The 27334-nt window shown below is 53.1% G+C and overlaps 1 protein-coding gene across 5 annotated transcripts in view; it reads right to left on the reverse strand.

The window, feature by feature from the left end:
* The window catches only part of WDR62 (WD repeat domain 62), a 52513-nt gene that overhangs the window by 144 nt on the left and 25035 nt on the right, over positions 1–27334 (reverse strand). Inside the window, exons 11-32 of one of the 5 annotated variants that reach the window (XM_064381444.1) lie at positions 27074–27252; positions 25572–25663; positions 23573–23698; positions 22216–22283; positions 22015–22136; positions 20757–20832; positions 19945–20056; positions 19791–19854; positions 18107–18229; positions 16743–16876; positions 13417–13469; positions 11099–11317; positions 9386–9516; positions 8948–9051; positions 8492–8602; positions 8113–8250; positions 7370–7484; positions 7147–7273; positions 7014–7065; positions 6251–6889; positions 5281–5438; positions 4883–5188 (exon numbers count right to left, since the gene is read on the reverse strand). In XM_064381444.1, coding sequence (XP_064237514.1) covers positions 4928–5188; positions 5281–5438; positions 6251–6889; positions 7014–7065; positions 7147–7273; positions 7370–7484; positions 8113–8250; positions 8492–8602; positions 8948–9051; positions 9386–9516; positions 11099–11317; positions 13417–13469; positions 16743–16876; positions 18107–18229; positions 19791–19854; positions 19945–20056; positions 20757–20832; positions 22015–22136; positions 22216–22283; positions 23573–23698; positions 25572–25663; positions 27074–27252 — 3204 coding nt within the window. In that variant the 3' untranslated portion in view covers positions 4883–4927. Of the gene's footprint in view, positions 1–4850; positions 5189–5280; positions 5439–6250; positions 6890–7013; positions 7066–7146; positions 7274–7369; positions 7485–8112; positions 8251–8491; positions 8603–8947; positions 9052–9385; positions 9517–11098; positions 11318–13416; positions 13470–16742; positions 16877–18106; positions 18230–19790; positions 19855–19944; positions 20057–20756; positions 20833–22014; positions 22137–22215; positions 22284–23572; positions 23699–25571; positions 25664–27073; positions 27253–27334 lie in introns of those variants that run through there. The other 4 variants (XM_021676542.2, XM_021676541.2, XM_064381446.1 and 1 more) reach the window with 4 other exon arrangements.

Below are 27334 nucleotides of genomic sequence, written 5' to 3' on the forward strand. Positions count from 1 at the left end.
CCCTGCCCTGGGACCTGCGGTCTTCTCCCAAGTTTCAGAGGGAACTGTCCAGCCCTCAGAGGTGAACAAGCACTAGGACCACCAAGCAGGGCCAAGAAAGGGGAGACCAGGCCTGGGGAGCTCTTGGGGATGGAGAGAGGAAGCATGGCCCTAGGGGGGCCGAGTGTCTCCCAGGGGTTGAGGGTCTGTTTGCCAGGCAAATCAGTCACCAGGGGACAACCAGCAGCCTGTCTGGTTATTCAAATCACAGCAGCTGTCTGAGGACACAGAAGGGGGCCCCTGCTGTGATTGCCCTGCTCTATAGGGTATAGGGAAGACACCAGATCCGGATAGATCAGGGCAAAATGAGGATCTAGGCTGTGCATTCTCAGGCAGGACACCTCACCTCTCTGATCTTCAGACTCCCAGGGCTAACATTCAGGCAGAAGCACTATTCAGGTGTAGCAGGCACTAAAATTCTAGTTTGTTAATAATCTAGCTCCTAGTGACTACCTGGGACAACACTCCCTCTCCTTCTCACAGTCTGGAAAGTAAAAGGTGGGAATCTTTTTTTTTGAGATGGAGTTTTGCTCTTGACGCCCAGGCTGGAGTGCAGTGGCGAGACCTTGGCTCACTGGAACCTCCACCTCCCAGGTTCAAGCAATTCTCCTGCCTCAGCCTCTCAAGTAGCTGGTACTACAGGCATGCACTACCGCACCACCACACCCAGCTAATTTTTGTGTTTTTGGTAGAGATGGGGTTTCACCATGTTGGCCAGGCTGGTCTTGAACTCCTGACCTCAAGTGATCCACCTGCCTCTGCCTCCCAAAGTGCTGAGATTACAGGCGTGAGCCTCCACAGCTGGCCAACTCAACAATTTTCTAGGCTTCAGACCTAGCTTATTGAAAATGATTGCATAAGTCCATGAAGGAGACACACCAGTAACAGCCCAGAATTACTAAGCCAGTGAGGGGCAAGTGAAGCAGAGAGACCCAGCCATGATGGAGAAAACAAGGGGTCCTGAAGACACGGACAGTCTAGGGGTGCAAGAATGCATCCTGCTCCTGATGCAGTCTAGGGGTGCAGGAATGGCTTCCTGGATAAGCCCTGAAAGAAGAGGTTTCAGATGAAAGGGGAGGGTGTTCTAGTCAGAGGGGGACGTCTGTACAAAGCTTGAGGGTGAGGGGAATGTTTCTTCACTTCTTCACATTGCCTGAGAGTTGTGCCAATTCATTAAGGGAAGCAAGGGTGGCAGTGCTGAGGGTCTGCTGGCCACGCATTGCCACTTGCTCTCTGGAGGACCCAGGGTAAGTCACTCCTCCCAGAGCCTCAGTTTCTTCATCTGGAAAACTAGACTAAGGAGTCTCCCTCTTCCTGGTTTGCACTGAAGATCCATGTAGAGATCCATGTAGAGAATGCTTAGCACACAAGGCCTGGCACGTGGCAGACATATAAGTAGGGGGTGGTTAGGAAGGCATTTTTTTTTTTTTAGACAGGGCCTTGCTTTGTCACCAAGGCTGGAGTGGAGTGAATACAGCTCACTGCAGCCTCAAGCTCCTGAGCTCAAGTGATCTTCCCACATCAGCCTCCTAAGTAGCTGGGACTACAGGCATGCACCACCATACCCAGCTAATTTTAAAATTTTTTTGTAGAGATGGAGTCTTGCTAGGTTGCCTAGGCTGGTTTCAAACTCCTGAGCTCAAATCGTCTGCCTGCCTTGGCCTCCCAGAGTGTTGGGATTACAGGAGTGAGCCACCACGTTCTGCCTAGGAACCCCTCCTCTGGGCAAGCATCCAGGCCTCAGTTGGGCCATCTGCAAAATGGGGTTTCAGGTGGTGTCTCCATTTTGCCATTGTTGGTTTTCCTGCAGCCCTGATTGGCTGCCTGGCACAGGCCTGGCAGCGCAGGACCAAGGAGCTGTCCTGATGGTACTGCCATGGGGAGGCCGAGGGTAGATGTGGGGGTGCATGCAGCGGGGGAGTTGCAGTGAAAGGTGAATTGTTTTCCTTTCAGGGACCCAGTTCTCCATGCCCACTACCAGAAACCCTTTCAGTCCTGTTCCACCCTGCTCCATGGCCTAGGAGTTTGACTGGGAGGCAGGGTCACCTGGGCTTCTATGCAATCTGGCTTTGAGTAGGATTTGGACCATGAGGTGCCCTGCAGGAAGGGAATAAGGTCAGGGTCTTGATTCCCACTCCCTCCTGTGTGGGAGTCAGGGCTGCAGTTCCCTCAGCACTACTCTCTCCCTGGGATTTGCTCTTTTGAGTTGTTCCTTCTCATTGTGCCTGGTGGCCTAGGGGTAGTAACAGCTCCTGCAGTGCCAGTCCTGGTGTTCTGCACCAGCCCTGGTGGTTTCCCAGTCTGCAAACGATCCCTTGGTTAAACTATTTGGAATATTCCATCTAAACACACTTGTCATCTTCCTGCTGGGACCCCGTCATCTCAAACCGCATGCACATACTCCACCACCGGCAGTGGTTTTTTAACCAGGTTGTTTGCCCAAGGAGAAAGTATGATCCTTCCAGGACAGAGCTTGGCATTTGGAAGAGGGAAGTGGCAGACATGCTGGAACCTCTCCAATTACCAGCCCGCTTGCCTTTCTTGCTGAGGCAACAGGAATGGAGATTGCTTTGATGTGCTTGGACCATCTTTCCTGTCCTGGACATCAAAGCAATCACCATTCCTGTTGCCTGGGACTCATCTGAAGGGGAGACCCCTGGGAAGGACCTGCACTTCTTTCCTGCTGCCCTCAGGGGCTCCCTGCTCTGTGCCTTTGCTCCTGGTTGGCCCAGGCCACTCAGCAGCTGGGATCAATAACTTAGACCTCAGTCCCTCATAGAATTACCCTTCCCTCCAGTCCATATCATAGTAAAGCCTTCCGCTCTGAGGAGTGAACGCTTGGCTTACAGGGCCCACGCTGAAAGGACGTTGGTTACTCTTGATGGCATAGTGTGCCTGGCCTCTTCCTCTCCTGCTGTCACCGTCTCTGAGCCCCCTGCACTCCACATGTACCCTCGGCCTCCCTGTAGCAGTACCGTCAGGACAGCTCCTCGGTCCTGTGCTGCCAGGGCTGTGCCAGGCACCCCAGTCAGGGTTTCAGGAAAGCCAACAATTGCGAAATGGAGACACCACCTGAGGGTGTGCTGCTGGGTACTATGGCAGCTGTGTTGCAACCATGAGGCCATAAACTGGAGACTGAAAGTTGTTGCTCTCAGAGGATGACAGAGCAAGAGAGGAAGAGGCCAGGTGCAAGATGACATCAAGAGTAACCAATGTCCCTCCATCTTGGGCCCTGAAAACCAGGTGTTTACTACTTGGAGCAGAATGCTTTATTATGACACAGATTGGAAGGGAGGGTAATTCCATGAGCGACAGAGGCCCAAGGTGGTCTCCCAGGTGTAGAGGGCTGGATGCTAAGCTTTCCCAGGGATGTTGGCGAAGGTTTTGGGCAATGGTGGCTGAACTAGGCAGGTGGGTTTATAGTCTTGCAGGGGTGGTCTGTGGGCTTGGGCTCCCTGAGGCAGGGAAGAGTCGTGAGAAATAAACAACACTGAGCATCACCCCAAACATTAAGAGCAGAGACTTAGAAAAACAAACAAAAAAACCTGTTCTGGATGTTCCTTGGACTTAAATGTCATGAAGCAACAAGGCCCTGCCTGGTGAGGCCCCGCTCCTCCTCACACCTCATCTCCTGCCCTCCCTTCGCTCCCTCCATTCCAGCCATCCTGGCTTCACTGCTGTTCCCTTCACACAGACCACATGTGGCCACCACAGGGCCTGTGCACTGGCTGTGCTGTCGGCCTGGACGTGTTCCTGAGATGTCCTCTATCAAGCTTCAGCCCAAACGTCACCTCAGAAAGGCCTTCCTTGACCCTTCACCAGCAATGAATCTCCCCACCCTACCTAGAATTACAGATAGAGCTCTAATTCCTGTCTGTTTCTCTAAAGAAGGTGAGTGGCCATGAAGGCAGATGTGCTGACTGATGTTCCTCCCTGGCATCTGGGTGGGGACTGGCAGGATTTTTTTCTTTTGAGACTTGCTGACACCCAGGTTGGACTACAATGATGGCGTGATCTTGGCTCACTGTAGCCTCTGCCTCCTGGGTTCAAGTGATTCTCCTGTCTCAGCCTCCTGAGTAGCTGAGACTACAGGTGTGTGCCACCACTCCCAGCTAATTTTTGTATTTTTAGTAGAAATGGAGTTTTGCCATGTTGGCCAAGCTGGTCTCAAATTCCTGACCTCAGGTGATCCACCTACCTCGGCCTCCCAAAGTGCTGGGATTATAGGCGTGAGCCACCACACCCGGCCGAATGATTGGTCCTGATGTGTGTCATGTCATAGAATCAGGCTGGTCTCAAACTCCTGGCCTCAAGTGATCCTCCCACCTCAGCCTCCGGAGTAGCCAGGATTATAGGTGCAGGCCACCATACCCAGCTTGGGCAAGCCTGTTCATGTGTCCTTAGTTTCCCTTGTGGGATGTGGTGTGGGCTTGGCCCAGAGGCCCTGAGCCATGATGTGGCAAAGTGTGGGCTGCTGGGCAAGGTAGGTGCATGGTGATCACAGCAGCCCCAGTGAGTTCTCAGGCACTGACTTGGGGGCAGGGAAGAGGGGCTGGCTCCTCCCTGGGGCACAGCTGGGCCCCACTGGGCAAGCACTTTGCACCAGTCTGTGGCAGCTCTGTGGGCAGTGTGGGAGGACTGGTCCTGAGGTCATGGCTGTAGTTCCTGAACTTCTTAGGAACGCTGGTCCCATGCTCCCTCCCACTGACAGACTCGAGCCCACTGGGCATTACCCTCTACCCTCCTCCCTCCCTACTTCCACCTGAAGACAGCTTTGTGGATAGGCCCAAATAGGCACCAGGAACCATTCCTCCAAGCTGTCAGTTTATTTCACGTAAAATACCTAAGTCCTCAGAAGCAGCAGGGCTGTGGTGGAGGGGCTGTACCCTCAGTGCCCCCGTGCCTTCCTCCGCACGGCCTGTACCAGCAGCTCTGAGTAGTGTTCCAGCAGGGCCTGCAGATCTGGGCTGGCCAGGGGGTACAGTGTCGGTGGAGAGGGGGGGCCTGGGCTGGGCAGGGCCTGGGCTGGGGCCACACTGGTCCCCACCAGGCAGTCGGCCTCCAGTTGGCTGTGGATCCACAGGAAGGTGGAGACCAGCTCATTCTGCGCCTGCTGCTGCCTGGTGTCCGCCTGGCCACTGGAGATCAACTGCAAGGGATGCCAACCTTGTCAGGGGCCACCAAGGCCGGGTGGTCCCGAGAGCCCCCTCAACCCTTTCCCAACCCTGGGGCTTGGCTCACCACACGGTAAAGGTCAAGGGCTTCTTGGAAGGCTGTCTGCAGCCTGTGCAAGATGTTCCCCACCCTGCTCAGCTCAAGGGGGGATGGGGGCAGGGCTTCAGCCGACACCCAGGGCTCACTCCAGCAGGCAGGGCTGCCCTCGATCAGACCGAGTGCACCTGGGGTAGAGAGGAGGGAATGAGCAAGATGAGCTGCATTCCACTGGTGTGAGCGGCCAGGGTGGCTGGGTGGACTCCATGCTGTCCTTCTGTCTGGAACACTTCTCTGGGTCCCCAAGGCTCCCTCCCCTTCCCTCCTACAGGTCTCTGCTCCAATGCAGCCTCCTCCCTGAAGCCTCTTCTCATCCTGTGGTTTACAATCACAACTCCTGTCCCCACCTCGCGCTCCCTCGCCCTCCTCTGTCCCTCCTGAGCACGTCACTTTGTGATACATGTGACGCTTTCCTTAAAGGTCTAGTCTGGGAACTACCCCATGAAGATGTCAATTCTCTGTTTTGTTTACCACCATGTCCCATGTCCCAGGGTCTAGCCCAAAGCCCAGCACATAATGCTCGTTAAATATTTAAGTTAATGGCTGGGTTTGGTGGCTCATGCCTGTAATCCTAGCACTTTGGGAAGCTGAGGCGGGTGGATCACTTGAGGTCAGGAGTTCGAGACCAGCCTGACCAACATGATGAAACCCTGTCTCCACTAGAAATACAAAAATTACCCCGGCATGGTGGCGCACACCTATAATCCCAGCTACTCGGGAGGCTGAGGCAGGAGAATTGCATGAACCTGGGAGGCGGAGGTTGCAGTGAGCAACACAGCAAGACTCAGTCTCAAAAAAAAAAAAATTAAGTTAATGAATGAATGAATGAACGAATGGCACAGTCCCTGTGGCCAGGTCAAGTGTCGACCTTTAGAGCTCAGCCAACTAGCACATGGGATGAGCTTAGGGGAGACAGTACTTGTTCCAAGGCTATACTTACCAGAGGTGGGCTCCAGGAGGGAGGCAGTGCAGCCAGGGACGCCAGGTCCGGCCTCTGGAAGCTGGGGGCCACTGGGGTGGGCAGGAAGGCCAGGTGACTCAGAGGCTGGGAGACTCGGGAGAGAGACAGAGCCATGGAGCCTCAGGGCGCTCCCGTCTATGGGGTTAGGGGCTGAGTAACTCGCTGCCGGGACTGTGACACCAGGCTGGGCATCCATGCGGGGCAGCAGGAGCTCATCACAGACACTTGACAGGGTCAGTCTCAGGTTGGCCCGGGCCTTGTGGTTGCCCCAGGAGTGCAGGGCAGGCTCTTGGCCCTCACTGTCCAAATTGGGTGTCACCGTGGTGGTGGTGGTCTGAAGCTCCTGGCCCAGGGAGGCCAGGTCCCCCAAGGACGACAGCCTACAGAGGGGCCGGGCCAACTCCGCCACGATAGGGCCCTTGCTGTCCCCGAGGGAGATGCTGCGTGATATCCTGACACGGGAGTTGGCAGGGGCCTCCATGTAGGAGCAGGTGGAGGGGGCGTGGACACCCTGAGCCGGGCCTAGGGTGGGTGCAGATGTGGGTGTTGGGAGCTTCCCGTCTGTGGGCACCACGGAGGAGGCAGGGACACAGGGCACCAGGCCCGTAAGGCAGGGGGCTGCAACGAAAGCAGATGGCACTGACTCACCTGCACAGAACTGACAGCCAGGGCCCCACCCCACAGCTCGGCTGGATATCTGGCCACTTGCCAAGAAACCCTGGTCTGGGGCTGGGGCACTCACGTGGTGGGTGCCAGGCCTCCAGGGTCTCCTGCGCCTTCCCTGCAGCGAGGACCTGCAGGCACAGCTCTGAGGTAAGGACAAGGCCTCACGGTTCCCAGCCCTGTGCCCTGAGGGAGGTGGCCCCAATACTCACGTGGGTTCTGTCTTCGGAGGTGTAGCCAGTACCTGCTCTGGATTGGCTTCCACCTCGGTCTGCGGGCTTGACCTCTGGAGACTTCACAAGGTGCTGGGTTGCCCGAGAAGGGAAGGTGTGGGTGAACCTGTGGGGAGAAGAGCAGAGGGGATGATTCTCACTCAGCCTGCCCCGGAGTGCTGTCAAGGGAGCCAGAGGGTGGGCGGGGTTCACCAGCTTCTACCTGGATGCCTTTTGGAGGCTGGAGAGGAACTGCGTGGAGATGCTCAGGCGCGGGTTGAAGCAGTAGTCCTCAGCCTCAGAGGCCTCCGTGTCTCCCAGGGCTGTGGGGAAGAGCTCTAGGAGAAGATGTTGAGGGGACCCTCATAACCCCTCCCACCGAGCAGCCCCAGCCCCAGATCAGCTCACAGCCCAGCAGGGCAATCCCTAGAAACCCTTATGTACAGACACGGTACGTGTCCCAGGAGCAGGGGCAGCAGGTGAAGAAGCATCGTGAGGCTCAGGTGAAGACTGAAGCAGGGCAATGGGCACGGTGGCTCACACCTGTAATCCCAGCACTTTGGGAAGCCAGGGTGGGTGGATAACCTGAGGCCAAGAGTTTGAGACCAGCCTGGCCAACATGGTGAAATCCCTTCTCTGCTAAAAATACAAAAAATTAGCTGGGTCTGATGGTGGGTGCCTGTAATCCCAGCTACTTGGAAGGGTAAGGCAGGAGAATCGCTTGAACCAGGGAGTCGGAGGTTACAGTGAGCCAAGGTCGCACCACTGCACTCCAGCCTGGAGACAGAGGGAGACTCAGTCTCAAAAAAAAAAAAAAAAAAAAAAAGGAGAAGAAAAAAAGATTGAAGAAGCAGGTACTCTCCACCCACCCTCTTAGCCCTGCTGGGGAGCCGACTCCAGGGATGCCAATGCTGTGCCCAGGTTGCACAGATGGCCTTAGCGGGTTCGGGTGAGGCGGGGCCCTACCTCTGCAGGGGGACTCAGTCAGCGTCTCAAAGTGGTGGCGGAGGAACTTCTCCTGCTCGGGAGTCTGGGGCAGGGAGCTGCTGGGGACGCTGGGTCCCTCAGGCAGGGACAGCTCATCTTCTGTGGGACCTGTGCATCCTGACAGGGAGGGAGGGGAGGAACAAGAGGAGCCGCCAATACCATGAGTCATGGCAGACGCTACCTGAAATGGAGAAAGCGGGCCCGCCCATCCCTGCCCTGTTGCCCTCAGGCTGAGAAGCAGGGATCCCCATCTTCCAGGCTCAGTGGGCACCAAGTGCAGGGCCTGTGCTTAGACACTGTGACTGGCCCTAAGCCAGGCCCAGGCAGCAAGTTCCCTGCGTGTCTGGTCCCTGCTTACCTGGGAAATGGGGCAGCAAAGTGACAAACCGAGGGGTGGGGTCAGGTGGCGGAAATGGGGAGTGTATGGCCTCAAAGCTGCACTCCAGGTCGGCCTCTGACTCCCCTGAGTCTGAAGGAGAGACTTGGGGTCAGGAGCCCACAGCCCAACCATTCTGGTGAGTCAGGGCCAGGGTTATGCTTCCCTGGGCTCAATTTCTCCATCTGGAGGAGAGATGATAAGAGCACCCACCCCCGTTTTATGGATGAGGGAAGGTTCACATCAAGGAGGTAACAGAGCTGGGCTCTCAGCTGTGGACAGCTGGGCCCAGAATCCTCAGGAAGCGGCAGGGACCACTTCTGTCTTCCTCGACAGACTCTGAGCTTCAGGACTGGGTCAAAGTCACCACTGGTGCCCAGAAAGGGGCCTGGCTGAGTGCACAGACTGTCACAGGGTCCCTACCTGTCCTGTACTTACCCTCGGGTGGGCTCTGATCCTTTGGGCTGATGGAGGACACCCTGAGGTAGGAGTCGCCCTGCTGGTCTCCAGGCCTGGCCTCCGACTCCTTCCCGCAGTACTGGCTGCAGTGCCAGTGGGGGCGGAGAGGGAACAAAGACTTCAGCTGGAGACTCAACAGCCAGCCCCACCTGGAGCCCCTAGGCACCTGCTGCTCCTGCAGGAGCACTGCCTCAGCCTCCCTGCCTCCTCCAAATGTCCCCTCCTTCTCCCAGGTCAGGCCCCGCCCTGCACCCCACCTGGAACCAGGGAACTAAGGCCTGGCTCCAGCCCCATCCCCACATCAACTGTCCCCACTCCCACAAGCCCAGTGGGAAGGCAGAGAGCAGTTCATCCAGGGTACAGCTATCAGCTGGGGCTTCCTCCAACTAAGTCTCCCTTGGCAGAAAGGATACCCACCTGTCTGTCCCAGTGACTGTCACTTCTGCCTCCAGGGAGTGGAGGATGAGCTCACTGGCCTCATTCGATGATTCCCTCTGTTGGGGCAGGAAGGAAGGGTGCCCGTGGCCAGCCTCCTGGGGACTCTCTGACTATGGGGAAAATAGCACAGACATTCTGAGGCAGCCATGGCACCTGGGGCCACCAATGGTGTGCCAGGAACCATGCTGGCAGCCCTGCTGCTGGAGGCTGTGACCCAGGGCCTGTGCCATGCACTCTGCTCACGACCAGCTTGTCCTGGGCTGCCCCTGCACTATCAGTCCCTTTACAGATGAGGAAGAGGTGTGGCACCAAAAATAGGAGGCCCAACCCTCTACAGGTCTATTTATATGAAGTTCAAGAATAGGAAGCCCAGTCCGTGGTGAGAGGTCAGAACACTGGTTATCTTGGTGGGAGGACCTGATGAGGACGGGCAGAAGAAACGGGTTTCTAGGAGGTAGAAAACACTCCAGATTTTACCCAGAGTAGTGGACACATACGAATGACACAGGTAGTTCATCAAGCTGTATACCTAAGATCCGCACATGTTACTGGATGTATATTATACCACAATAAAATAAAAATAGCTAAAGAGCTAAAGTAGGCCAGGCGTGGTGGCTCACGACTGTAATCCAAGCACTTTGGAGGCCAAGGCAGGAGGATCACCTGAGGTCGGGAGATCAAGACCAGCCTGACCAACATGGTGAAACCCTGTCTTTAAAAAAATAAATAAATAAATAAATAAAATAAAATAAAGAGCTAAAGTAACCTTTAAGAGCCCAGGCCTATACTTAGTATGGATTCCTGTAAAGCCCTCTGGGGCAAAAGAGATTGTTATGACCATTCAAAAACAGTTTTTTGTTTTTTTTTAAGACGGAGTCTCGCTCTGTAGCCCAGGCTGGAGTGCAGTGGCGTGATCTCGGCTCATTGCAGCCTCCACTTCCCAGGTCCCAGTTGAAGCAATTCTCCTGCCTCAGCCTCCCAAGTTGCTGGGATTACAGGTGCGTGCCACCATGCCCAGCTAATTTTTGTATTTTTAGTAGAGACAGGGTTTCACCAAGTTGGCCAGGATGGTCTCAAACTCTTGACCTCGTGATCCACCTGCATTGGTCTCCCAAAGTGTTGGGATTACAGGCATGAGCCACTGTACCTGGCCCTAAACAAAATTTTTTATAAGAAAAAAAAAAAGCAAACCAAAACAAACACATTTTAAAAATATTTTTGTAGAGGTGGGATCTTGCTATGTTGCCCAGGCTGGCCTTGAACTCCTCAAGTGATCTTTAAATGATCCTCCTGCCTTGGCCTCCCCAAATGCTGGGATTACAGGTGTTAGCCACTGCCCCGACCCCATTATGACTACTTTTTAAAAAACTGAAGCCCAGAGAGGTTAAGTCTCTTACTGCAGGTCACAAAACCGGAACGAGTATGGCCAGGGGTCAATCCACCCAAATGTACCCCACTTGGGTATAAGCCTGCTCTAGCATCTAAGCTCTTAACCCCCAAGCGACCCACTTTCCAAAGACTCCTGTCTGCCCTGGTAAGTCTTGCTGTGCACCAGACCTTGGTCTCACCCTCCTGCCCTTCACCATCTCATGTAATCCTCCCTACCCCCATGGAGTGGGAGTCAGCCTGCCCCAGGCCCTGGGGCCGTCATGGTACAGGGACTGCTGGCCAGGCTGGGGTGGAAGTGCACACCTCACTCAGCAGGCCAGCCAGGCTCTGTGGCTCCAGTGAATCCAGAACGGAGTTCTCCAGATTCTCAGGCTTCATGGGGGTAAAGTAGCAATCCAGGTCCTGGGCATCAAGAATGGTCTTGAGGGGCTCCTGGCCGGCCCGCTCTGCCCAGCGGCCGTGGGGCTGGTAGCTGCGCTTGGCGTGGAAGGCTGAGCCATCTGGCACATCATCATCCCCTAGCTTGAAGGATATGGGACAGTCAGGAAGCTGGCTGAGTGCTCACCCACTGCAGGGAGAGCCATGGACATTTCAAATAGCCCATCTGGTCTCCTGACTTTCAACACCATTCAGAAACAACTTCTAGACACGTATGTCCAGCTGGAACCTTTCTCTCTGTTTTTTGGGTTTTTCTGAGATGAAGTCTTGCTCTGTCTCCTGGGCTGGAGTGCAGTGGCGCGACCTCGGCTCACTGCAACCTCTGCCTCCTGGGTTCAAGCAATTCTCCTGCCTCAGCCTCCTGAGTAGCTGGGATTACAGGTGCCCACCACCACGCCTGGTTAATTTTTGCATTTTTAGTAGTGATAGGGTTTTGCCAGGTTGACCAGGCTGGTCTCAAATTCCTGACCTCAAGTGAACCGCCCACCTCAGCCTCCCAAAGTGTTGGGATTACAGGCATGAGCCAAAGAACCCAGTTTGTTTTTTTTTTTTGGTAGAGATGGACTCTCGCTGTGTTGCCCAGGCTGGTCTCAAACCCCTGGGCTCAGGCAATCCTCCTGCTTCGGCCTCCCAAAGTGCTGAGATTGCCTGGCCCTGAACCTTTCTCTGAAACTTCTGAATTGCACATGTGACTGCTCTACATCTCCGTATGGATGTCTGGTGGGTATTTCAAAGTTAATGTGCTGACAACTTATTTCCTCCCCACAAACCTGCTCCTCCTAGAACCTTCTGTGTTTCAGTAATTTTTTTCCAGTTGCTCAGGCCCCAACCTTGGGATCATCCTTCATTCACCTCTCTTATTCTGTCTCTTATAATCCATTGTCTTTCTCTCTTTTCTTTTTCTTTGTTTTTTTAACAGACAATGCCTCCATCATCTAAGCTGGAGTGTAGTAGCACGATCCTGCAGCCTCCCAACTCTTAGGCTCAAGTGATCCCCCTGCCTCAGCCCCCTGAGTAGCTAGGACTACGGGTGTGCACCACCATACCTGGCTATTTTAAAATTTTGTGTAGAGATGGGGGTCTCACTATGTTGCCTAAGCTGGTCTTGAACTCCTGGCCTCACGGCCTTTACATGTACAGGCTGTTATGACTGGAACATTCGTCCCAGTATCTGCCTGTCTCACGTGCTTCAATGCTGCTCAAATATTTTCCCAGTGAGGCCTTTCCTGTTTACTTAAAACTGCCACCTCCAACACTCCCTATTATTTTTTTAAATTTTCTTTTTTTTTTTTATGAGACAAGGTCTTGGCTCTGTTGCCCAGGCTGCAGTGCTGTGGTACCATCTCAGCTCCCTGCAGCCTCAGTCTCCCTGGCTCAAGAAATCCTCTCACTTCAGCCTCCTGAGTAGCTGGGACTACAGGTGTGCACCACCATGCCTGGCTAATTTTCTAAAATTTTTTGTAGAGATGGGGTCTCACTATGTTGCTCAGGCTGGTCTTGAACTCCTAGGCTCAAGCAATCACCTGCCTTAGCCTCCCAAAGTGTTGAGATCACAGGCGTGAGCCACCATGCCAGGCCCCTGTTCTTTTTCTCTTTTTTGAGACAGGCTCTCACTCTGTCGCCTAGGCTGGAGTGCAATGGTGCCATCTTGGCTCCCTATAGCCTCAATCTCCTGGGTTCAAGTGATCCTCCCGCCTCAGCCTCCCGAGTAGTTGGGACCACGGACATGCATCACTGAACCTGGCTGACATGTTTTCCTTCTTGATTCTTTTCCCTCCACAGCACTTATCAGCACCCAACATGCTACGTCATTTACTTACTTACTTATTAAATAAATAAATGACGTAGACTCACAAAGCTCACTTGCCTGTGTGGGCGAGGGAAAATATCCCAGCCTCGGCCTCTTAAAGTGCTGGGATACTGTCCTCGCCCATACAGGCAAGTGAGCCTGTGAAGGGAGAGGCTTTTGTTTCCCTTGTTCACTGCTGTGTCTCTGACAGCCAGAACAATGCCTGGCACAGGGCACTGATAAAGAACAAAGGGCTGTCTCACTGAGCCTGCAAGGATGGCGGGGCTTGCCAGGGCAAGGAGGGACATGGAAAGGAAAAAGGGTTTCTAGAAGGCAGAGCTGGGGAGGCCTCTCCTCTGCCAGCCCCTGAGCAACCCCCTCCCTGAAGACTTACCAGCCGCTTTGCCCACAGTGGCAGCTTGCCATTGGTTAGCAGGCACCGAGGATCTGGAGAGAAACACATGAAATCCATGAAGAGGACAAACGCCCAACAAACAGGCCACACGCTCAACCGGGCAGTCCCCAAAGGGGCAACATCACAACCCACAGGTCAACAGCACTGGGTGTCAGGGAAATGCAAACTTAAACTGTGGGATGCGATGTTTGACTCACAAGACTGACTGAGGTGAAAATGCATAATACTAACAAAGGATGGCAGGAAAAGTGTGGGGGCAATGGAGAGCGTAATGCAATGCAGGGTGGGGCAGTAACTGGGTTTGGAGAACTCTTGGGGTTCTTTTTTAAAATAAAGGCTGGGCATAGTGGCTCAAGCCTGTAATCCCAGCACTTTGAGAGGCCGAGGTGGGAAGGATACTCGAGGCCAGGAGTTCGAGATCAGCCTGGCCAACATGGTGAAACCTTGTCTCTACACACACCCAACCCCAACACACATACATTTATAGCTGGGTGTGGTAGCTTGAGCCTGTGGTCCCAGCTACTCCACAGACTGAGGAGGGAAAATCGCTTGAGCCCAGGAGGTCAAGGCTGCAGTAATCTATGATAGTGCAATTGCATTCCAGCCTGGGCAACAAGAAAAGTGAAATAAAATAATAAAACTTTTAAAGTAAAATAAAATAACCCCAGGACCCAGTGGTGCTACTCGTTAGCCTCTGTCCTGGAGAAATCCTCACATTTTGAGGAGGCCTAGGAGTGGTCTCCATCTCCATGGCCTCATGAACAGGGGTGTGCAATCAGGAAAGACCTAGATGCCCACGTGGAGGGGAATAACAACATTTCGGAGGCCTCTGCTTTGTATTCACCAATATACAGGTGGATAAGAGACTCTGCAGAGGAAAAAGATTATGGACAATATCTGCAGCAGAATTCAATTTATTATTTTTTATTTTTTTATTTTTTGAGACAGAGTCTCACTCCGTCACCAGGCGCCAGGCTGGAGTGCAGTGGCATGACTGTGGCTCACTGCTACCTCCACCTCCCAGGTTCAAGCAATTCTCCTGCCTCAGTCTCTCAAGTATCTGGGATTACAGGCATGCTCCACCAAGCCTAGCTAATTTTTGTATTTTTAGCAGAGATGGGATTTCACCATGTTGACCAGGCTGGTCTTCAACTCCTGACCTCAGGTGATCCACCTGCCTCGGCCTCTCAAAGTGCTGGGATTACAGGTGTGAGTCACCACGCCTGGCCATAATTCAGTTTATGACCTAAGTGATATGATGTGTCTCCCATGGCTGTGCACAGAGGTAGATAAGCATGTAGGAAAAGGTCTGTAAGAATTCATAACATAAGAATAAAAGGGGCCAACCTGCGGAGGACACTGGATTGGGTATGAGGGTGGCGACAAGGAAAATGAGCTTGCTCTGCAACGTCTGATTTTCCCAGGGTGTCTTCTCGCCTTGCTGCTGCCTTCCAGTCAGCCCCTGCCTTGGTCTCCCTTATTGGGAGAACCCAGCCCCACCCTAAAATCACCCAGCGCTTATCACTGTTTCCCAGCTGCTCTCGAGGCTAGATGCATCATGGCCAATGGGACCTGAAGGAAGCCTGTGGGAGCTTCTGGAAAACAGCGTCCTGTCTAAAGGGGATTCTCAGGAGAGAACATCTCTCCTCTTCAACCACATCATTCATTCATTCATTTATTAAGACAGGGTCTCACTTTGTCACCTAGCCTGGAGTGTAGTGGCACAACACAGCTCACTGCAGCCTCAGCCTCTGGTCTCAAGCAATTCTCCCGCCTCAGCCCCCTGAGTAGCTGGAACTATAAGGTGCACACCACTATACCCAGCTAATTTGTGTATATTTTGTAGAGACGAGATTTTGCTATGTTGCCCAGGCTGGTCTTGAACTCCTAAGCTCAAGCAATCCGCCCACCTTAGCTTCCCGAAGTGCTGGGATTATAGGCATGACCCACCACACTCAGCCTCAAACACATCTTTGATGCCTGGTCAGGTGGTGTGAGTGGATGGCGTTGACTACAGTCTCTGCCCTCAGGAGTGATCACATGCTCCGATCTGGACAGCTTCAGCAACTGACTCAGAAGTGAGCACATGAGTCATACCAGGAATGTGAGCCACACAACCCTGAGATGGCTTGAGCTTAGGAAAGAGGTGCTTTCTTTTCTATGGTGTTTTATAAACCTGTAGCTGCTGGGGGTATCTTTTCCCTTACTAAAGGGAGAGCTTGCCTGTCAGCAAAGCCGACATGAAGGGAAACAGAGCCAAAACACAGAAAAAAACACTTCCTTTTAACATCGTCTTACTATCTGGATACAGCCATGTTGAAAGCCAATCTTACTGAATTTTCAGGCACTAAAAAATTATCTTCCTGACTTAAACCTGGTTGCTTTTATACTGAGAGTCTTGACTGATAGGATTATTGAGTTTCTTTCTTTTTCTACAGATAGGGTCTCACTCTATTGTTCAGGGTAGAGTGCAGTGGTGTGATCATAGCTCACTATAACTTTGAATTCCTGGGCTCAAGCGATCTTCCTGCCTCAGCCTCCCAAGTAGCTGGGACTATAGGTGTGCACCACCATGTCCGGCTAATTTTTTTCTTTTTGTAGGAAGGGGGTCTTGCTATGTGCCAGGCTGGTCTCAAATTCCTGACCTCAAGTGAACCTCCTGCCTCAGCCTCCCATGTAGTTGGGACTACAGATGTGTGCCACTATGCCCGTCTAATTTCTGTTTGTTTATTTATTTATTTATTTATTTATTTGCAGAGATTGGCTTTGCTATGTTGCCCAGGCTGGTCTTGATCTCCTGGCTTCAAGTGATCCTCCCATTTCAGCCTCCCAAAGTGCTGAGATTCTAGGTGTGAGCTACCATGCTCAGCCTGATTACTGAGTTTTATTTATTTTATTTTCATTACTATTTTTTTGAGATTGATCCTCATTCTGTCACCCAGGCTGGAATGCAGTGGTACGATCTTGGCTTGCTGCAACCTCTGGCTCCCAGGTTCAAGCAATTCTCATGCCTCAGCTTCTCTAGTAGCTGGGACTACAGTCACACACCACCATGTCTGGCTAATTTTTTGTATTTTTAGTAGAGACGGGGTTTTACCATATTGGTCAGGTTGGTCTGGAACGCCTGACCTCAGGTGATCCACCAGCCTTGGCCTCCCAAAATGCTGGGATTTCAGGCGTAAGCCACCATGCCCAGTTGATTGGTGAGTTTTAATATGTGCCAGGCTCTGTAAACAAAGTCATGGGCAAAACCGAGCAATAATTCCCTACACTGATATAGTTCAAAATAGGGCCCTTTTTCCAACCTGGATCCAAGCTGTCTTTGGATGGTGTCTTCAGCATCTCTTCTGGCTCACACCCTTCCTCCAGATCATCCTCCGTCTGCTCTCCAGGGCTCAGGGAGCGAATCTCGCTAGGTGTGGACACATACGTATCATGCCTAAAGCCAGGAATGAGGATGGTAAGGAGAGAATACAGGCAAATGGGCTGGTGGTAGGGACTTGCCTAGGGCCCGGACCTGTGCTAAGCTCCATATGAACATATTCTTAGCTGCTGGTCAAGATGGTGCTGGCGAGTCTCTCACTGGACACCGCCTCCCCACTAGAACCACATCATCACAATTCATGAGATTAACAAAGGCTGGGCTCCAAACGAATACAAACTCTCCCAGGGCACAGCAACGTGACAGAAAGCCAAGCAGACAGTGGGACTGCAGTCCTGTACTGGGCTCCCTGTAGGTGGTAGCAAGGACGGTGGCTCCTCCTGAGTGCAGGAAACTAAAACATCCTTGGCGTGAGGCAGGCACTGGAGCCAGGGCCCTGGTTCATAGCCTGGCGGTGGAGTGTGAGCCTCAAAACCAAAATGGTATCTCCAATAGCACCTCAGGACCTCAGGACCGGTGGCCCATGCCAAGGCCTGGTCCCCACAGTGCCCTGGGAGCCACATGAAGCCAATGGCAATGACAGACACACTCAGAGGCAGGAGAGAAGACAAACCAAAAAATCTCCCACTCAAAAATTAGCAACACCCGAACCAAAACCTCAAATCAAAAAGTAGAACATGAGTTCACTGAAAATAGAACTGGCTTTGCTACTTAAAGATTTAAAAAAGAAGTATGTTTAGAAGATTCAAAGAAGTGAACCTACAGCTTTCATATGGGAGTAAGAGGACATTGTGGCCCCACTGCAGCCCTCCCCTCAGACCCCTTCCCTGCCCACCCCTCCCCTCGGCTGGCTGGTCAGGGACCCCTTTGTTCCCACAGCCGCCTGGGGCATGCCCCATCACAGTGCTCAGAGGCTTGCCAAACACTTCACTTTTCCACTTCAATACCCTTCTCGTGGCCTGACGTCGTGGCTCACACCTGTGATCCCAGCACTTTGTGAAGCCAACAAGGGAGGATCGCTTGGGCCCAGGAATTCAAGACAAGCCTGGGCAACACAGCAAGACTCTGTCTCTATTGTTTACGAAAATTAAAAAAAAAAAAACATACAAAAACTTTTTGGATGTATTACTATAACTGCATATTCAAAATCTGTCTCCCCTACCCAGCTGCAAGTGTATTAAGGGCAGGGCCCAGGGCTGTCTTGGCCACGGCCATATCCCCAGCATCACTCCATGGGGCCCAGGCATGGACTCATCTCTCTGGTAGATGGACAGGGGCTGCCAGGACCTGGGGTGGCCACTCCACTTCCTGTCCTTCGTGTGCTGCTGCTGCTCCCGGCGGTCGATCTCCAGCAAGTGCTGCTTCATGCAGTTGGTGATCTCTGGGCCCAGGTGCCAGATGAACACACAGCTGCAGGGGCCAAAGAGACACAAGTAAGGCGGAGGAAGAGTGAACATGGGAACCACTCCCACACTGACCCTGCAGCCTAGGCCCCATCTTCCAGATGCTCCTGGAAAACACACCCCATCAGCTTAGTGCAGGGGGCTAGGCTTACCACATCCATACCCTCGGCCTCAGGTCTGGGGCATGCCAGCAAACCAGGGGCCTACTAGGGAGGCCTCAAGACCTGAGGAAGGGGGCTGTGGGGAAGAACTGGAGTAAATCAAAGGGAGTGACAAAAGGGACTTCCTTGAGCACCACCCATGTGCTAAAGAATGCATGTGTATCATCTCATTCATTTCTCACCACACAATTTTCTTTCCCTTTTTTTTTTTTTTTTTGAGATGGAGTTTTGCTCTGTCAACTAGGCTAGAGTGCAGAGGCACGATCATGGCTCACTGCAACCTCTACCTCCCAGGTTCAAGTCATTCTTGTGCCTCAGCCCCCGCTGAGTAGCTGAGACTACAGGCACATGCGCCACCACACACAGCTAAGTTTTGTATTTTTAGTAGAGACAGGGTTTCTCCATGTTGACCAGGCTGGCCTAGAACTCCTGACCTCAGGTGATTCACCCACCTCGGCCTCCCAAAGTGCTGGGATTATAGGCGTGAGCCACCACGCCCGGCCTCACCGTACAATTTTCAAGGTAAACGATATTGTCATTTACAGAGGAGCAAACTGAAGCTCAAAGAGGGGAAACAACCTGTTCAAGGTGACAAGAAAATAAGTTACAGAGCTGGGATTTGTTTCGTGTTTTTTTTTTTTGAGATGGAGTTTCGCTCTTGTTGCCCAGGCTAGAGTGCAATGGCACAATCTCAGCTCACCACAACCTCTGCCTCTCGGGTTAAGCGATTCTCCTGCCTCAGCCTCCCAAGTAGCTGGGATTACAGGCATGCGCCACCATGCCCAGCTAATTTTGTATTTTTAATAGAGACAGGGTTTCTCCATGTTGGTCAGGCTGGTCTCCAACTCCTGAACTCAGCTGATCCACCTGCCTCGGCCTCCCAAAGTGCTGGGATTACAGGCATGAGCCACCGTGCCTGGCTTATATATATATATATTTTTTGAGACAGGGTCTCACTCTGTCACCCAGGTTGGGGTGCATCAGCACAACCTGGGCTTACTGCAACCTCTACCTACCAGGCTTAGGATGTCTCTCCCCTCCTGAGTAGCTGGGACTACAGGTATGTGCCACCACACCTGGCTAATTTTTTGTAGAGATGGTGTTTTGCTATGTTGCCCAGGCTGATCTTGAACTCTTGAGCTCAAGTGATCCACCCGCCTCAGCCTCCCAAAGGGCTGGGGTTATAGGCATGAGCCATCATGCCCAGCCTAGAGCTGGGATCTGAACTTGCAGCTGGGTGTGACACCAAGACTCACACAATCCAGATTGGGCAGCTCAGAAATGCTCTCTACACAGGCAGGCTGAGTGCAGTGGTCATGGTATCTGAGCCACAACTCTCCCTTGGCCCATGTCCCACCTACTCCCAGAGGGAGGCCTGGCCAGGAGCAGCCTCCAGGCCTGTCCCACCTGTCTCCGGATACTGTGATCAAGTGATGACAGTCATAGGTGAACTTCATGCTGGTAATAATTTCTGCAAACAAAGCAGAGAGGCTGCATTTGCCTTTGGAGTCAGAGGCTGTGGGTGGGTGGGCAGGCATCCCGAGCAGTGAGGCACACCCACCTGAATGGCCAAACATCTTGGCAATGCACTCGCCCGAGTAAAAGTCAATCACTGAGATGCTTTTGTCAGAGCAGCTAGTGGCCAGGAAGGTACCGGAGGGATCCACATGGACCTGCCAGGAAAGGGACCCACATGTTACTCCAGCTGCCTGCTTTCTTCCTTATGGTGAGGCCTGGGACCCTCCTCCCCCATGCTGGATGCACAGCCCATGGAACCCTGGCAGGGCAGGAGCTCCCGCTCCCATTCAGCAGGTGAAGAAATTAACCACCACTGCAGCAGTAACAACAGTAACTAGGCCCTGTGCTAAGCACTGGATGTGTGCAAAATGAACTCCTCCGGAGAACAAGTCCATGAGCCAAGCTGTCTTTATGTGCATTTTACAGGGCATAAAACAGGCTCAAGAGATGATGCTTGCCGAAGGTCACACAGTCAACCTGAGGCAGAGCCTGAACCCATAACAACTGTCCTAGACCAGAGGCTCTGAGAAGGTGCCCCCTTGTCCTGAGTGATCCATGGCTGGTGTGGGCAAGCCAGGAGGGGAGTCCATGCCTCTGATTCTTCCCACCATACCCTGCTGCCACTCAAAATGGAACCAACTTAGATGCCCCACTTGGGTAGAGGCTCAGTAAATAAAGGAAACGCAGCTGGGGTCACTCTCCCCACCCCCTCGCAAGCATCCTTGTTTAACCAGACCTGAGAAGGTGTTGGCCAGTGCGGTGCACTGAGGAAGCACCAAGGGCACAGATCTCAGGTGTGGGCCGTCACACTAGGTGGCCCATCAAGGCAGCAGACAGGGGGTCCCAAATCCTCACCTTCAGCAAGGACCCTTCGTCACCCTGGGAGCCCTTGTAGCACTTCTTCTGCTTCCCGTTCATGATGTTGTATACTCTGGGGAAGTAGGAGCATGTTGTGACAAACAGGGTCCCACCCCCCCACCACCTCACCCTCTGGCTCCTGCTGTCCTCCGCTTCCCTGGAAGCCCCCTGCTACCTCCTGTTCCCATCTGATGCCTAAACTGAAACTGAAACCCCATCTCAAGCTGAAGTTGTGTCCTGGGGTACCCGCTGAGTTAATGCCCATCTCCCCTACAAACTGCAAGCTCAGTGCCCAGCACCCCATAAGAAGGAGTCAGGAAGGAGGTGCAGAGCCTCTTTGCACTCCTTTGGCCTCTGCCTTCCGCTGGCTCACTCCTCCACATCCTCCCCAGGCTCAGATGTCTCTTCCTCCAGGAAGTCCTGCTTGATCCCCAGGTGAGGTCAGGCATCTCCCCAGGGCCCCTGGGCTCCACCATCTCTGACCACTCTATGCTGTCACTGCCTGTGGCTGTGAGGCAGCTGTGTCCCCTCCACTGGACTGCGAAGTCCTGGGGCTATCCTGGCCACTGCCATGACCCCAGCACCATCTAGCCCAGCTAGGCGCTCAGAGAATACGGATGAATGCAGGAGTTTATGTGCCACATCAGCACCTCAGTCATCCCACACTGGCTGCAGGGAGAGCTAGAAGGAAGCCCTCTGCTGACCTGGAGACCAGGCCTGGGAGAGCCCAACTTCTGAGAAATACCAGGTAATGGCCCGGTGCAGTAGCTTATACCTGTAATCCCAGCACTTTGGGAGGCTGAGGTGGGTGGATCACCTGAGGTCGGCAGATCACCTGAGGTCAGGAGTTTGAGACCAGCCTGGCCAACATGGCAAAACCTCGTCTCTACTAAAAATACAAAAAATTAGCCGGGCATGGTGGCGGGCACCTGTAATCCAGCTACTTGGAAGGCTGAGGCAGGAGAATTACATGAACCTGGGAGGCGGAGGTTGCAGTGAGCCAAGATGGCGCTACTGCACACCAGCCTGGGCAACAGAGTGAGACTCTGCCTCAAAAAAACAAAACAAAACAAAACAAAAAAAGAAACAAGAAAAAAGAAACACCTGCTGGGTCCCTCAATCCCCTCCCAGCTTGTTGGGGACCAGAGGAACAGAGGGAGGAAAGCAGCCAGCCTAGGACAAAGCAGACCAGGCCGGTCCCTGTTCAGAAACCAGCCTGGCCCAGTCCAGCTAAGGGCCCAGGGCCACCCCTCACCTCACATTGCGGTCCTGGCAGGCCACGGCCACATACTTCTGGGTGATGTCAATGTCCATGTCATACAAGGTGGTTTTCTCTGCTACGTGGTGGGTACGGACAAAGTGTAGTCGATCCGAACCCTGACAGGGTGGCAGGACCTTCAGAGAATGCCCCTGATAACTCCCCACCCCAGTCCCCAAGGAGGCCATGCCACCCTACCCGCTGGGCGCTGCGAAAGTAGATGCTCTTGTCAGCCCCACAGCTGATCATCTGGATGTCTCTGTTGCCTGGGGGAGGAAGTGGCTGTGTGTAGGCAGGGCTGGGCCACATGGGCAGGGGATCCTAGCTGGGGACCTCCACTGCAAGGGCCTTAAATCAATTGTGCTGGGATCTAGGAAGGCTTCCTGGAGGAGGTGAGGTGAGTGCTGGGTCTGGATAGGACTCTGTGAGATATGAGCTGTGTGTGTGAGGGAGCACAGGTGGAGCTGTGGGCAAGGCTGGCTCTGCAGAGCAAGGGCATATAGGGAAACAAAGGCTGGGGACAAAGAATGGACACTCTCTCCAGTCTGGGATTGAGATAGGTGACTTGAGCAGCAGAGTAGAGGCAGGACTATATCAGGGACCAGTGGAGACAGGCTGGGAGGCTCAGGCCATCAAGATCAATTGCAAGATCCACATGAGCCTTAGGCCAGGCCCCGGGCATGGACCTAGTCTTCCTGAATGCTCACCACCCATTCTCCTGGACAAGCATGAACACAGAGGTTCACAGAGTCCTTGTCCCAAGGTACGCAGAGAGGACAGGAGTAGGACTGAACTCAGGCATTCTCTGGTGCTAGAGTCAAAGCTGTTAAACACAGCTCTGAAGCTGGGCCTCCCCTCTGAGCCTTAGCTTCCTGTCCGTACAATGGGTGTCGTGACAGTCCCTTCCCTGGAGAGTGGTATGAAGTCATTGGAATAGGGGCTGCAACATGGTAAGTACTAGAAACATTCTTGCTTTTATTATTCTCATTTCTTTACAGATTAAGAGTTTGGTGAGGATGAAAAGGCAGAACAAATATAAAACTCTTAGGGTCTCATCACATCAGACATGCTCCTTCATGACAGAATATTCGAGAGAGGGTCCAGGCCTGACATACAAATATTAGATGTTGCTCAAGGAGAGTCATTGGCTCACAGAAGGGAGTAAGCCCCATATAGGGGAGGAAGCGTGACCTGCTGCAGTCTCCACCTCCCAGGTTCAAGCAATTCTTCCACCTCAGCCTTCTAAGTAGCTGGGATTACAGGTGCACCACCACGTCCAGCTAATTTTTTATTTTCAGTAAAAATGGTGTTTCACCATGTAGGCCAGGCTGGTCCTGAACTCCTGACCTCAGGTGATCCACCCTCCTCAGCCTCCCAAAGTGCTGGGATTACAGGCGTGAGCCACCATTCCCTGCCCAGGTCATTATTCTTTATATTGTATACAGACACTGTATTCACTTGTTTGGATACATATTTGACAGGAGAGTTAAAAGAACAAATCCTTTTTTAGCAGGGTAGCTAGCGAGGCACAGGGAGCAGGAAGGAAGGGGCTCACCAGCGAACTTGATGGCGGTGATGGAGGAGGAGTGGTCATCCAGCGTCTGCTCCAGGTTGTAGTTCTTCTCCACGTTCAGCACATGGATCAACCGGTCCCGACTGGCTGAGGCCAGCAAGGTCATCCCTGTGAGAGGAGAGGATGAGATTGGTTCCTGAAGGCTGCCTGGGTGCCCTGGCCTCCCAAAGGGCAGTATGACTGAGCTGCCCAGTCCCGGAGAAGGGGGCCAACTTGGCCCAAGCCTGGCAAGGGCCACTTCCTCAGCTGTGTGTGGTCTTTCCCAGGGCCCCTACACCCTGACATTTCACCTCCTCACCACCAGCTCAGGGAGGATGAGTCTCGATGGGTGCTTCTCCAGGGACAGCCACAGCAGATACCCCAGCAGAGCCCAGAACTCTTGCCTGCTGGGTCCGACTCCTTGGTACACCAGGTAAATCCCTGGCAACCTCTCAATCTCTCCTGAAACCAGTGCCCTTTCACCCTCTGAGGTCTGGCTACCTGGGTCTTGTCCAGGTCCTACTGACTGCCTGTGGCCAGACTCCCATCTGCCACCAGCCTTTCCTACTCTGGTCACTTGCTATGCCTGAGGCTTAACAACATGACCCGAGGCAGAGGGGAGATCAGGAGAGGCAAACCGAGTAAAGAGATGTATAAAGACAAGTTGATGGGGCACAGGTCATGGGGCATGGGAGAATGAAAGAAGAGCATGGGGAAGATCACATGAGGACCTAATTCCACCAACTCCATAACTCCCAAAGTGCTGGGATTACAGGTATAGTGCCCAGCCTAGAAAAAATCTTGAGGAGCCGGGCATGGTGGTTCACGCCATGTAATCCCAGCACTTTGGGAGGTCAAGGCAGGCAAATCACCTGAGGTTAGGAGTTTGAGACCAGCCTGGCCAACATGGTGAAACCCCGTCTCTACTAAAAATACAAAAATTAGCTGGGTGTGGTGGGGGGGTGCCTATAATTCCAGCTACTCTCGAGAGGCTGAGGCAGGAGAATCACTTGAACCCGGGAGGCAGAGGTTGCAGTGAGCCGAGATGGGCCATTACACTCCAGCCTGGGTGACAGAGTGAGACTCCGTCCCATTAAAAAAAAAAAAAAAAGCCAGGTACGGTGGTTCACACCTGTAATCCTAGCACTTTGGGAGGCCAGGGAGGATGGATCACCTGAGGTCAAGTTTGAGACCAGCCTGGCCAACATGGTGAAATCCCGTCTCTACTAAAAATACAAAAATTGGCCAAGCATGGTGGTGGGTGTCTGTAATCCCAGCTACTTGGGAGGCTGAGGCACGAGAATCACTTGAATCCTGGAGGCAGAGGTTGCAGTGAGCCGAGATGGTGCCACTGCCCTCTAGCCTGGGTGACAGAGCAAGACTCCATCTCAAAAAAAATAAAAACCTTGAGGAATTTGGGTGAAGCCCGTGTGGGTGTTCATTATAATATTCTCCCAATATTTCCACAGGCTTCAAATTTTTTGAAAATAATGCCTAGGCTAGGTGCGGTGGCTCACACCTGTAATCCCAGCACTTTGGGAGGCTGAGGTGGGTGGATCACCTGAGGTCAGGAGTTCAACACCAGCCTGGCCAACATGGTGAAATCCCATCTCCACTAAAAATACAAAAAATTTTATAAAAACAAACAAAAAAAAAAAGAAAAGAAAAAGAAAAGAATGCCTAACAATCTATCTTCACCAGTAGAGGATTAGCTCATTCAGAATTCACTCATTCATACATCTACCCCATTGGCTTGGGGGCTAGCCTGTGTCCCACTAGCACCTACTGGGTTGTTCAGGCCAGTGCTCAGGCCAGCAGTGGGCAAGTCAAGCTGAGTCCCAGTCACTCTGGTTTTGCGGTCCAGCAACAGGGGCCCTTACCAAACACAAGACTCCCAGCTGCCATCCACAGTCCCACCAGACACCAACTACCCCTTTCTGTGGCTCTGCCAAGGCGGCTCCTTCCCTGCCTGACCCCCACTCCATCCTCGCTGTGGGCTCACCCGTCTCCGGCTTAGAGTACTCCAGGCACAGCACCTCAGCATCATGGGCCTCCACCTTGACCAGCTCGTCCATGAAGTGCAGCTCGTGGATCCTGGGAGACACACACTGCTTGCTAAAGCCCCCACACCCCAGCCCCCTGCGCTCTGCCACTGCTAGGAAAGGTCAGAATGGCTAGGCTGGCAACATAAGAACCCCTTTATCATGGCCAAATACTCTAGAGATGCACAACCACTTTTCTCATTTAGAAAACTGCCATCGTAAAGGGAGCCATGTTGGGCCGGAGGGCACTTCAGCAGGCAGCAGCCCCTTGTGGTGCATGGGCCAGAACATAGCCCCAGGAACCTAGGACAGTCTTATAGAGGGGTAGGCACACATGCAGGGCTGCATCAGAGGTGGTCCCTGGGGTGGGGCAGGAGCCAGGGGTTAGGGGCCAGAGGCCATAGTCCAGCATAGGAGCTATGGATGAGAACATTTGATTCCAGTCTCTCATTCTTAAAAGAGTATCAAATCTAGACCTTCCTCATTCTCCCCAAATGAAATCAGTCATCAGGTCATCCCAGTTTCTCCATTCTACCCGTGTGATCTTGGTCCAGACACTTGGTGCCAATAACGTCACTTACATCAGAGGGTCGGTGAGAGGATTAAATTGGTCAACACAGTGTTCAGGCCAGCGCTCAGCAAGGGAGAAGAGTGCTATCCCATGTTAGCTCTTGGTACCGTTTTGCCACTCTGGACAGTGCCATGTCAGTGTGAAGAGCCCACTGACACAGAGCTGGTCTCACACAGTAAGTGGTATCAAAACAGATGCCAATATTTAAAAATTATACAATTTCACATACAAAAAAATTCAGCACTTTCTGCTCTTCTTAACAACAGGAAGATGTGATAACTTGGAACCCGCTCTCCTGGGACTGCCTGGTGGCTGCTGCCCCTTTATGTCTCCTCTAGTTCCCCCAACTCTCTTCCATTTCCCAGTGGCTCCAGCACCCAGGTGGTCACTGCTGTCATTTGTCATCTTAAACCTGGCCCTAGTGACAGGGCCTGTGTCCCACTAGCACCTACTGGGTTGGTAACATCTTGACAAACCTCGACAGGGCGCATGAGCAGCCTGAACTCTCAGATATCCCACCCTCATGGCCCCTCTCTCAGGGCCACCAGGACCCTCTTCCAGCTGGCATCTTCACAAGCAGTTCAGCACTGGTACTATGTGGCTGGTGAAAGTGTCACTCTGCCCTAGAGTCATGTGAGCTTATCTGTTTACTCTATAGGCAAAGTCTGCACACCTCAGCTGCTGAGGTCCTGGTAGCTACCCTGCTCTAGCCCTTCTGGAAGCCCCTTCCGAGCTTAAGTTCCCAAGGGTGGCAGGTTACCAGATTGCTATTCACAGCCCTTCATTCCCAATGGGCAGCAGGAGGTGCAAGGCCAGGGCTCCTGCCCACCATCCTGAGAACCCGAGCTGGAGCTGGGAGGTGTACACTGGACACTGCCAGGACCCACTTGCCTCAGATTTCCACTTCGGTCGCCTGAAGCCAAATGCTGGCCGTCAGGACTGACCTGCATGACCCGCACCCCAGCTTTCACGTCCATGGGTGTTCCATTCTCGCTCCCCCGGTCTGGGAAGTGTGACATGTCCTGCAGGTGCTGGATGTCATTCTCCACATACACAACCTTCAGCAGGGTCTGCAGGAAGGACAGGGCTGAGGTCAGCACCACAAGCAGCTCAGAAGCACTTCTGAAATCGTGTCCCTCCACAGCCAGTCTC

The sequence above is a fragment of the Aotus nancymaae genome, unplaced genomic scaffold (genome assembly GCF_030222135.1).
Source record: "Aotus nancymaae isolate 86718 unplaced genomic scaffold, 86718_ANA_hifiasm-v0.15.2.pri h1tg000028l, whole genome shotgun sequence".
NCBI lineage: Eukaryota > Metazoa > Chordata > Mammalia > Primates > Aotidae > Aotus > Aotus nancymaae.